This window comes from Notechis scutatus, chromosome 4, assembly GCF_049901735.1.
Source record: "Notechis scutatus isolate UNSWTSFEM ecotype Mainland chromosome 4, rNotScu1.2, whole genome shotgun sequence".
NCBI classification, from domain to species: Eukaryota; Metazoa; Chordata; class Lepidosauria; order Squamata; family Elapidae; genus Notechis; species Notechis scutatus.
Genome location: NC_142012.1, coordinates 72,800,763 through 72,813,325, shown reverse-complemented (window position 1 = coordinate 72,813,325; position 12,563 = coordinate 72,800,763). Strand labels below are relative to the sequence as shown.

The window sequence follows — 12,563 nt, the reverse complement described above, 5'->3', positions numbered from 1 at the left end:
AGGAAGCACAACTAGATGAGTTAATTGTACACTATTGTTAGGATAGATCATCAGAATGTTGAAAGTCTGATGGAACAAATTTCCCATTGCCACTTTAAACCAAGTGATCAATTCTTTCTAAGTTTCTTTCTTTGACCATTAATCCACTGGGGGCTTCACTTTCTCTTGTCTGTTTTTTTTCTATACAGCATCTCTTCCCCCTCATTCCGCAGACTTATCCACATAATCCATTTCACTTTGATACTGGCTGCCAGAGTAGGGTATTGTTGAGGCTGGCTGCTAGATGGTGATCAAAATCATATTTGATTCATCTTATTTTCAAGATGACCTTCATCAGAAATAAAACAAATGGGAAGTTGTATAAGAAAAGAGCTAAGCGGGGAAAAAAATCCAGGAAATTTCTGCCACGGTTCACTTGGCTACAGCAGTTTTTGACTCCAAATGTGAAAGACTAAGAGATTTATTTCTGGACCATCCTATCAATGAATTGATTGAACTGTGATTTCCATCATGTTCAGACACCAATTGTAAAAATACACTTGAATTGAGATGATTGGCAGTGTAACAGTCAAATCCAGCAACTTGAATGGCAACAATGCATAAGATGGTGCATCACTGCAAGTCCGTAAAGGAATGTAAAGAAAAATCTCAGTCATATTGCATTAGTTGTTGACATGCCACCTGTTTTTTACACTTCTTCTGCCAGGATAGGTATGGACAAACCTCCAAGGTAGGGTCATCCAGATTCCCCCCCCCCCCATATTTCCATCAGATCATAGTATTTGTATTTAAGGTAGGATCAAGGCAGGAAACAGATACTCAGTTTATTCAGATGAATTATTATTATTATTATTATTATTATTATTATTATTATTATTATTATTATTATTATTATTATTATTATTATTATTATTATTATTTTAGGGATTACTGAGTCCTGAGAAAGAGAAAGGCATGAGAAACTCAAAGTAATCCCACCTTGATTTTGTTGAGGCAGATTTTAATTATGCTAAGTATAAGATGGTGCAGAGAGAAAATCTAACAGGCTTTCAGGATTGGTGTCAGCCCTTTGAGGTAAGCCAGGTCAACAAACAGACAAGGCAGCAATTCAAAGAATGTTTTTATAGGTGGAAAGTAGAATCAGAAAATCTTAAAAGCCTGTGTCAGAGTTTCCATCTGCCCCATCTTATACCAAATAGAATCAAGGCAGTTTTACCTTGAGTTTCTTTCTCACTTTCCAGGACTGAGTAGCTTTCTCTCCTCTTTAATGGTTCATCTATTCCTTTTCCAAAGTCACCTCTATATTGCTTTGCACATAGTTATATCCCAACAATTCGTGACTGTAAATAACTGGCACAATAATTTACTGCCGTTCCTGATTACAGAACCTTGTCTTACTTTTATATGCCAATTCAAATTAGAATAGGGAAATTTTTTAAAACCCCACATAGAGCTATGAAGGTAAAGAGAATTATGATAATCATGTCAAGATTGGTTACTTTGTGATTCAGAATAGCACAATATACAAAATGTATATTCCTGGCTTCTGTTATTAATTACATAGAATCCCTGCCCCATTGACATATATCTTGAAGAATAAGGGTAAAGAAGGGAAAATTTATTTCCTCTTAATGATGCACTTATAATGTTATTAGTTTTCGTATGTTAGCCACATTTTGGATGTGAAAAACAATAGTGCGCCATATTGTATGACCTGTGGCAAAAATTCAGTTTGTGAATACACTTTGATTCAAATACTGATTAAAATTACAATTTGAGTGGGGGTTTTTTGGTGGGGGGGAAGGGAGCCAAACTTTGTGTTAGGTGAGTGAATGCCAGGGGGAAAAATCTAAACTACATTGGATGCCTTTATTCTATTCAGAAGTGTGGAAACTTGTTGTGAGAAACATTCTGCCTTATTTTAACCCTAGCTATGAGAGGAGGATGGGAAGTGGAGCAAGTGTTTGACAGTTGACAATGTCCATCACCCTTTTTAGTGATGATGCCTGGAGGGTAAAAATAGCAAGAGTGACCTCATGGCTTTTAGCAGCAGTACTGAAGAGACAAAAGAGTGGCTTTAAAAGGCCAGCAGCGTTGCAGTCAAAGGACCTGGACTCTTAAGGTTTTGATTCTGCTCCAGAAGGGAGCTATTCTACTCCTTCTCTCTCTCTTTATGGAGAGCTGGGAGTTAAAAACAGTACGTGACATGCCCTGCTCTCCAGGACTGGATGCTGCTATCAAGCCCTTGGACCAACCATATGCAGGTACCCATTTCCTTTGTGCCCTGAACTTAGCAAGCTTCTTCTCTTTCCGTATTTCTTTTTTCCGTAGGGATGTTTGCCTGAGGAAGGAAACTGAATTAGGAAAGAGAACTTTAAAAAAAAAGGAATTAGGAAAAAGTAGGATGAGGTTGGAAGCGGCTTTGAACCCATGTATTGTGCAGTCCCTGATTTCTTCTAAGAGGAGAAGAATTTATTACAGCTGTTTCCACCACTGATACTTTTCTCAAATGGGAAAATGATGCTGAAGTGCCTGAATCCTTATTATTCTGATCTTATGCAATAGAAAAGGTTAGTTTGGCTAGAAATGTTACACCAGTCTCCTTTCCATCCTACTCATGATAATGAGGGCTGTTATTACTACTAGCATTTGATTATAAAGTAAACAAGGCAGCTTTTCCATCCTCATTTCTTAAGTGGAAGCATGGTAGTAACTGAAGGCAAATGCTAACCAGGGTTTTATAGCATCTACTAGTCCTCTAACCACTGCTGTGCCAATAGGAGACTGCTAAGGAGAAGTTTTGCATCATCTCATCAATGTACATTTTATTTACTATCAATAGATTGTAAACTTTGTGCTGAGCTTGCAGTCAGCATTAGGGCAATTTAAAAATTATTTACAAATTAATACAGGAAACGCTGCTCAATTGAAACTTCCATAATACTGTACTCATAAACTGGGGAAGGTGGATATTTTTTTGATAGACATATTTTAATAATTTAATAGTAGTATTTCTACTTAGACTAGAAAACCTCCGAAGTCCCTTCCAACCCTATTATCCTATGCTCTATGTTCTAATTAGGAATATGGAGTATTATTAGTACTTTTTCTACCTCAATTTCTATGATTATGTCACTCTCCTTGATTCTCAATCTGCTTAATAGCAGAACTGATAACATCCCGGTATCAACATTTATCCAAAAGAGTGGAGATGTCAGGAATGTTGTATAGACCCTTCAAATTTAGCAAATCCCAAAAGATTTCTGAGCTGAGTGCCTGCAATTTTGATGACTTAGACCAGACAGGTCAAACTGAAGGCCCATGGGCCACATCCGGCCCATGATGCGGTTAGATCTGCCCTGAGGAGCTGCCCTGGAGATAGTGAGGGCCAGCCACATGGTCCCCCTGTAGGCACACACAGGGAACAGTGAGCATGCAGGGACTGTGTGTTCCCGGTGAAAGGACGGGGCAGGGCAGTTTTATAGTCCCTGTTGAAAGAAAAGTGGTTTCCCACACGGGGGCAGGAGAGTCCCTAGTGAAAGGGAAACACTTGTGGGCTGCAGGAATGTGGTCAGCCTACGGGGCAAGACAGAGCCCGGGTGGCCCCCACAAAGTTGTTGTAGATCAGCAGGTAGTAGAGCCCCAGCAGCCATGCCTGCCACTAGCACCTCTGCCGCCTCCATGGCCCACTCGCCAACCTGGCCTTGCCCACTGGCCCCGCAGCCCGTGAGTACTTCCCTTTCACCAGGACGACTCACACACTATCTCCCGCCCCCATGTGGGAAAGCCACTGGCTGTGCTGCCACACTCTTTCACCCTCCCTCTGGGTGCAGAGGGAGGATGGAAGGAAGGAGGTGGGAGTGAGAAGGAGGGAGGCAGTGAAAGCGCGAGAGAAAGAGGGAGGGAGGGAGGGAACAAAGAAGGAAGGAAGGAAGGAAGGAAGGAAGGAAGGAAGGAAGGAAGGAAGGAAGGAAGGAAGGAGATAGGAATGAGAAGGAGGGAGAGAGGGAGGGAGGAGATTGGAATGTGAAAGAAGGAGAGAGGGAAGAAGGAAGGGAAGAAAGAAAGAAGGAGATGGGAGTGAGAAGGAGGGAAGCAGGGAAAGAGGGGGAAGGAGGGAAGGAAGGGAAGAAAGAAAGAAGGAGATGGGAGTGAGAAGGAGGAAGCAGGGAAAGAGGGGAGGGAGGGAAGAAGGAAGGGAAGAAAGAAAGGAGATGGGAATGAGAAGGAGGGAAGCAGGGAAAGGGGGAGGGAGGGAAGAAGGAAGGGAAGAAAGAAAGAAGGAGATGGGAATGAGAAGGAGGGAAGCAGGGAAGGAGGGAGAGAGGCTGCGCTGCAGAGTGGCCTGTGCTGCCATGCGTGGGGCCTCCATGAGGCTCTGGTGGATGAGGCTTTGGCACTTGCCCTGGTCTTGCCTTCCTCCACTGGAGGCTTCTGGATCCCCCCTCCCAGTCTTGCCTGGCCTTCCACAGGAGGCTGAGGATGATGCTCCTGCAGGTGGAAACACGGAGGAGAAAGTTTTCAGGATGAAGTTTCCAACTTCTGCCTTGATCTCTGGAGGGGAGGAGGGAATGGAGGTGTGTGTGAGGGAAAGCTGCCCCAACAAGCCAGCTTATCCTTATCACACACAACTGGAAATTGGGATTTCAAGAAGGCCCAGCCTCCCTCATGCAGGACTTCTCCCCTGCCGCCTCCTCTTGCTCTCCAGAGTTCTGTCAAGGCAGAAGTTGGACTCAGAGGAAACTGCTTCCTGCAAACTTCCTTCTCCGCACTTCCACATGCAGCAATGCCGTTTCCACCTCTTGCTTTGCTGACAAAGTCTCCTTAGGGGTGCTGTGCGTGCACACACATACACACACACACACACACACACACACACACACACACCATTCCAAGCTTGGAGACTTTTATCCATATCTGAGCTTGCAAACTGCCAGTCATGCCTGAGTTTGGGGAGAAGGCCCTCTCCTTCTTCTGTGGATAAAAGTCCCCAAACTTAGAATGGTGTGTGTATGTGTGTGTGTGTGTTTGTGTTTGTGTATGTGTGTGAGTGCATGCATGCACTTGGCTGCCAGCAATTTGGGGAAGCGAGGAACTTGTGGGGCACCAAATTGTCCTCATATCGAGTTAGCTAGTGAGACCTGTTCCATCCCAACCCAGCCGGCCTGAGTCAGCCATGCCCAGTGAGCGGTGTCAAGCCGGCCACCCCCACCCAGCCACCTAGTCATGACACCCCAGCTGTTACCACCCAGCCATGCCCTCTTGGCCTCTGTGAGTCATCATAGTCTTAGGTGCAACTGGCCCTTTGAGAGCAACCGTAATGCTGATGTGGCCCTCAATGAAATTGAGTTTGACACCCCTGGCTTACAGAAAGCCTAACAGTGCAACTAGGAGCTAACTGAGCTAAATGTTTTCTTTCTGATGTATTTCTCCTTGTAGGTTTCTTTCCCACAGGTATAAACTGGTATCTTTCACCTGATGGACCTTGATGTTATAAAGTCTAATAATTTCTCATAATAAATTCTAATTGGATTTTACTAGGTCAGGTCCAAGTTTCAGTTGCTCAATCATGAAGGTTCTCTGGAATTTACTGCCAAAGATTTCTTTTCCTCTATCAAGTTACTATGACATCTTGCATTCCTTTGTTGGTAGAATACAACCTTGAATACAATTCATTTGTGAGCCAAGAACATTCCTATCATCAGTAAGGCTATTTTGCCTTACAGATGCTACAAATGTGCTCCCATGTAGATTCTTCATAGAACCCTGATTGTGCTTTTTGTTTTCTTCTTTACAGAGCTTAATCGTGGTGTGAGCATGCAAGAAAAAAACATGAAGGAAGCCAAAACCAAATGCAGAACTATTGCATCCCTGTTGACGGATGCCCCCAACCCCCACTCCAAGGGAGTTCTGATGTTTAAAAAACGCAGGCAGAGAGCTAAGAAATATACCCTAGTCAGTTTTGGGAGTGTGGAGGAAGACCGCTGCTATGATGAAGAGGACGGAGTCTTCCCAACTAGTGAGTCAGAATTGGATGAAGAAGGCTTCTCGGATGCTCGAAGTTTAACTAACCACTCAGATGGAGGCAACACCTACCTTGACATTGAGAAGCCCAAAGGCCATCCTGCACAGGAGCAGGCCCAGCTACAGCAAGGGCTGAGTGAAGCCTCAGGGAGAGGAGCACAATTATTTGAGCAGCAGAGGCAGAAAACTGGGAAGCAGACACTGGAAAATATGTCTGCCCAGAAACCAGAGGCGGAGCTCCCAAATTCAGCCATCCAGCCTACACACAGCAGGATTAGTACTGAAGCACCAATGCCATGGAAGGCTGAAAAGACTCCCCTAAGTGTCCATTTAGAATCTGCACAAGTTTCTAGTGAGCTGCCACCACCTAATCCTGCTCAGCTCCAGTCTCCATCTGTTATCTTTGGAGAGGGCCCCCAGATATCTTCAAATACCTCAGGCATCTTCAATAGGTCTGCTCGGCCTTTCACTCCTGGATTTTCTGGGCAACGTTCTATGACATCATCTGTTATATTTAGACCCCTGGTGCTAAAAAAGAGTAGTGAGAGGGTAGGTGACCAGAGAACAGCTGCCCCTCCTGTTTCCCCTGTTTTTTCAGGTACAGTCCTTGCTGCCCCTCCATCATCGGAGCAACCTAAAGGCACAGCAAGCACATCTGTGTCTCTATATATCCCAACTACACCATCATCAGTACAGAGAGCAACAGATGCAAAATCAGCAGAAGCTAAATCACTTTCCAGGGCAGGTAGAACCTCCACGGCTTCTATATTTCTCTCGTCCTCTTCTAGACCAACTGTGGATGCAGTCATAGCTACATCTAACGTATTGTCTTCTCCACAAACCCAGGATTTTGCATCTTCTACTTTTGATGTTAGTCCAGTTCCACAGCCCATCAATCAGCCACCAATCCAGCAATTCCCCAGTAATGACTCTGCTATTCCACGACCTGCTTCTGAGCCTTTGGCCTCCAGGGAGCAGAGGGTTGCAATTCCAGCTCCCAGAACAGGTATCTTGCAGGAGGCCCGCCGCCGAAGCAGTAAGAAGCCCATGTTCAAATCTGTAGAAGAGAAGAAAAAGAATTCCCCAAATCCAGAGTTATTATCCCTTGTGCAGAATCTGGATGAAAAACCCAAAGGGGACCACCAAGGAGCAGCATTTGAGTCAGGCCCTGAGGAAGATGTTCTCAGTCTGGGAGCAGAAGCCTGCAACTTTATGCAGTTCTCAGGCCGGAAGTTTAAGACCCCACCTCCAGTAGCTCCTAAGCCTCAGCAGTCTAGTACCCCTAATGGAATGGTGAATGGCTCCTCTCCTGCATATGACCTGTCTCATTTGAAGGGGAAAGGGGCGGAGCTTTTTGCTAAGCGACAGAGCCGAATGGATAAGTTTGTGGTGCAGGCTGTACCAACATCAAAGCCAAGAACTCCGTCTCCAGCACCTTCTCTTCCGTCTTCCTGGAAGTATTCACCAAATATTCGTGCCCCACCTCCCATAGCTTATAACCCATTGCATTCCCCATTTCACCCATTGGCAGCTAGCAAATCCCAGGCCACAAAGGGAGAGAGCAAAGTTAAAAAAGCACCAAGCCACAAATCAGGGATCAAAGTCATTGACTTCCTCAGACATCAACCATACCAACTAAATTCTGCCATGTTCTGTTTTGGGGAGACTACAAACACTGGTGTCCAGGCCCCGACAAGTCCAACAGTTCAACAGTCCAGCTTGTCTTTCACACCGGCCAAGCAAGCCCCTGTGAAAACAACCAGGACCTATGAAGTTCGTCGTTTTTCCACCCCTGTCCCAATGCCAATTTCAAGTGGTGTGGCTCCCACAGTGTTAGCCCCTCGTTCAGCCACAACATTGGATGAACCAGTTTGGAGATCAGAGGTGACCTCTACTTCTGCGCCTGCGTCCCCAGGGCCATATCAGGGAGTTCCCCTCCAATATCAAAGTTCTCCTGAACTCAGTGAGATGAACAGAGGGGCTTCCTCAAGCCGGCCCACATCATCCCTCAATTTCCAGGTAGCTAGACCCAGGTTTTCAGCATCTCAGACTGGAATGCAGGCACATATTTGGAGACCAGGTTCTGGTCACCAATGAAAAAGTCTTTTCTGATCATTTTAATATCTTCAATTTTGTAAGTGAGATTAGTTTCAGCTCACTGATAATTGTGCTCTGGATTGCAAACTTAAGTTTGCTTCTGTGCAGTGTGCAAAATGGCCATAGGCACAAGCCAGACGTTTAGGCTAAATATTTGTCTTTGTGGTTGCCTTCTTTTGTTTAAACCTAATTCCTATAAATTAGATCAATGAAGCCAAACTGGAGACAAACTGCCTTTCTTTCTAAACCCCAATCCCTCAGTTTTTTTGGTTTGAAATTCTTCAACAGGATTCAGCAGGGTTTTTTGTTTTGTTTTTTGGAGCAGGAAAATAAAATAGTGACGGTAGAAAGCTTTTCATTTACATGGCAGATGACCGAGACTCATCTTGAGCATTGACAGCCTGCCTCCATCTAAAGCCAAAGGTGGGCAAAGAAATAAAATTGCCAAGAGGGTTCCCCCCCGCCCCTTACAACAAGGTGTCAAACTCAATTTCATTGAAGGCCGCATCAGGGTTGTGTTTGACCACAGAGGGAAGGAGCGGGGGAGGCATGGCTGGGGTGGGCGTGGCCATCTCGACGTCATTCATGTCGGGGGCACCTGCGGTGGCCTGAGCGCTCTACCGATGAAAATGGGCTCCTGAGCACCGTTTTAGGCTGTGATGGCCTCCTGCAACCCTCTGCCAGCAGAAATGGAGCTCCATTTTCACTGGCAGAGGCACTGCAGGCTGGTCCTTCACTTTTTCCAGGGAGGCCCCATGGGCCAGATCTAAGCACTCTTGAGTTTGACACCTTGACTACTTTACAGGGAAGCTTTTCCTCATTGTCCCCACATTTTGTCCTTGGATTAGCATTCTGAGATAAATAGGGGGCTCCAATCTGCTTTGCAATTTGTTAAGTATGTATGTGTGCCTCAGTCCTGACTTCGGGCAGCTGCCTGGACAAGATTTTTTTTGGGGGGGGGGAGGGGGGGAGAGAAGCTTTTCAGAAGTGGCTTACTATTACCTTTTTCTTAGGTCTGAGAAAGAAGGACTGCCCAAAGTCACCCAGCTGGCTTCAGGCCTAAAGCAGGACAAGTCCATGCTGCTTCATAATTCTGTTGCCAACATTTGTGGCTAAGATGTTTGACTGAGACCCAAATTCAAGGTCCTACTTAGCTCTAGACCTCCCTGGGTCAGTCATTATTTCTTGGGTTTCTTCAAGAGCTAAAGGAGCTAAAGGAGTGAGGAAATTAAGCACAAAACATTGTGTGTTCCATCATAAACTTGTAGAAAAAAGGAAGGCAAAAAAATGCACATGGACACAACTTTGCAACTAACAACAACAAATGAATAAGTAACACAGAACATTTGAAAGGCACTGGTTCACATAAACGTATCTGTAACCTCAGCCTGTAATTAAATGGGACAGGAGCCAAAGACTAAACCCTTCCTTCTCAGAGTCATAGCAGAAACTATGTATGACTTTTAGAGCCAGAAAGAAAGACTGAAAGGGCTGGGAATGAATAAGGCATAGAAATGCCCTTCTGGGTTAAGCGGCTGTGATTTAAATGCAGCCAGAAGACCTTAATCTCCCTATCTGACCCATTTTTCCTAACTACAAGAAAGATATAAACGTAGAGAGAGTTTACTCATCACCTCTTTTCTTGGCAGCCATTTTCCATTAATCAGAAATAATATTTTCTGGAGGCTTCTGAGAAAAAAAAAAAGAATAGGGGTGGAGATAATGCACAGGAGCAAATTGAAGTGTTGAGTATTGAATCTTCTAAAATGAAGGATGGCATTCACATCTTATTATGAGAGAGCAAGTAGAAGGGGTGTGGGAAGTATGAGCAAGTGTGTGAAAATTCATGAGGTAGGATTTGCATTTGTATCTAAGAAGATGATTGATTTAATCACTAAGCCAAAACATCAGCAAAAGTCCTTATAGGCTCTTGCAATTTAATTAAAGATAGCAAGTAAGGGGTAGTTATTTTACAGCTACTTGAAGTCTTTAAAAGTGGCTGGGTAGTGATGCTAGAAGCAAGAGGATTTTAATCCCAGGATTACTTTGCATTCACTCAGTCCCTTGAAGTTTTGTGGTGGGGGTTGTATTAGAAATGCAGTGCTTAGGGGAAAACACTAAAAATATAATCTTATCCTGTCTCCTCCTTTGCCAGCAATCACACCTAGATCCTTGAAAATTTGGTGTCAAATACCCAATATTCAGTCCAATTTTAAATTAGTCCATTTACAGAAAATTTACATGAGGATTGGAGTGTGCAAATAGTGTATTTTATCTCAGATTCAGGATCTTTTCCTAGGCTTGACATCAATCTAAACTGCAGTTCTTGAATTGGCTGTCTGAATAATCTGTCAGAATTATTTATATTATTTTGACAGCTCATGTTGCTATGGGAAAGGAATTACATGTAACCTAGTTTATCTGGACCTTCATTCAGTGGATTTCAGACTTTCGATACAACATTTTAATTCAAACTTCTTCAAAACCAATTTTGCCTAAAATTATCCAGGCAATTGTTGCAATGTAGGCCATTAATGTAATTATACAGGCAACATTTTTATGAATTTTGCAGCAATTTATACATTTTGTGTGGTTACACAAATCATGATGAAAACAATTTCAGTTAATTCTTCAAGCAATGTAAATTGGTGCTAATAACATAAATTGGATTTAAGGGATAATTGGATTTAATGGACTACACATAGAAGTCTGTTAAATAGCTTTATAGCTTTGTTTATGCAACATATTAACCTGAAAAACATGGTATTTGAACACATTCAAACTGCCATATAACTTGGCCACAGCCTTTTAGCCATTGCCAACCTGTCCATGTTGGGTTTCATATTGGGACTTTTAACAAACATGGCTACCAGTCCTGATTTCTGAGATTCCACAGCAGGATCGATATCAGGTTCCATTGATATAGAGAGTGAATAAACTTGAATAAAGAGCTATAGGTAATTAAGGACTTTGTAGCTTAGCCTAACATGCAGAGACAAAGGGCATGAAGAAAGCTGAAGAACTGAGAGTTTAGGAAAACCTAATGCAATTGCAAAATCTCTTTGGGATGTTTGTAAGAAAGATTCCTTGATGATGAGGCACAAAAAAGCCACCTAGCTTTATTGTGCTCCTTTAAAACCAAATAATATTTTCAATAGGAAGGAGACTTCTGATTAAGATTTTAAATAGGGAGGATGGTGGGATGAATTCCAAAACAAATAGCAATCAGCCAAGAATTTGTATTATCAGGGACTGAGACAAATGGAGGTTAAATGGAGAAGGCTTTGAGATCCAGTTTCTATAACCAAGTCCAATTTTTATAATCCAAAGTCGAGCATTGCTAGGCCTATTGCAACCTTTTGGATCTCACAGAGTGAAGTGTGACCATCAGAATGAATACACCTCTCAGAGCAACTGGGATCTGTTGTGGGTCTCGAGAACTTGTCAGAACTGCTCAGAAATACAGATTTTCCGTACAATTAAGAAAGTGAAGGATCCTACCATGGGAATATAGGAGCTGAGCTAGCCCTTTCCTCCCTGACTATTGCATTTTCTGTTAACTGGACAATGGATATGAAGTTATGATAGGAAACACCGCCAAAAGACAGACCAGCATAAAAGCAGTCTTCAGTTAAGCCTCCAGGAAAGGGACAATTGCAGCTCTTCTAATCTCTGATTGGAGAAGGGCTAAAAAGTGAAATCGTTACCTGGAAGGCAGAAAGACACTTTGGGTGATCCTGGCATCTTTCTGATCTTCACATTGGCTTTCTCCACAACAAACTCAAAGAATGACCTTTGCTAGAGTGCTGTTTGTGACCCACAATGACGCTTCTGCCTTTTTTGAAGATTGACCATTTCATGTTGAAGAAAGGAACCTGCTAGCTGGGAGCTTTTCCCCAACGGTGTGAGGCTGAACTTCTGAAGTAATAATAGAATTGACACTGTCATTCTAGAATTATGTTTTTATTTTATTTTCTTTCATTTGAAACTGAAAGTCACTTTCCAAATGCTTGTGCTGAGGAATACATTTCTGATATGCACTTTAATTCTTCTCTACGCTTGGCTTTTTCATTCTCATGTTCCTATTATGCTAGAAACAAAATGAGTACAGGCAATCTTTGACTTACAGCCACAATTGTACCCAAAAATTATGTTGCTAAGGGAGACATGTATTGAGTTTTGCCCCATTTTACGACCTTTCTTGTCACCGTTGTTAAGTGAATCACTGCAGTTGTTAAATTAGCTCTTAGGGACTGAAATTTAAAACATTATGCAAAGAAAATAATAGGAAATCATTTTAATTAGAGTTGCATAGCCACAGTGCACCATGAAATATGAACTATTGCATTTTATGGGAGCTGAGTCTTCCAAATAAAAATCAAGAACAGCTTGAGATTTACAGTAGTTAGCTCTGAGGTTTGAAAATTATAAATCTGATGCAC

At 43.0% G+C, this 12,563-nt stretch overlaps 1 protein-coding gene across 1 annotated transcript in view; it reads left to right on the top strand.

Moving 5' to 3' along the window:
• SYNPO2L (synaptopodin 2 like) overlaps positions 1-12,167 on the top strand; it is a 69,485-nt gene extending 57,318 nt beyond the window's left edge. The window contains exon 4 of the mRNA XM_026674255.2: positions 5,798-12,167. Within this exon, the coding sequence (XP_026530040.2) occupies positions 5,798-8,121 (2,324 nt within the window). The 3' untranslated portion in view covers positions 8,122-12,167. The remainder of the gene's footprint in view (positions 1-5,797) is intronic.
• The last annotated feature ends 396 nt before the right edge of the window (positions 12,168-12,563 follow it).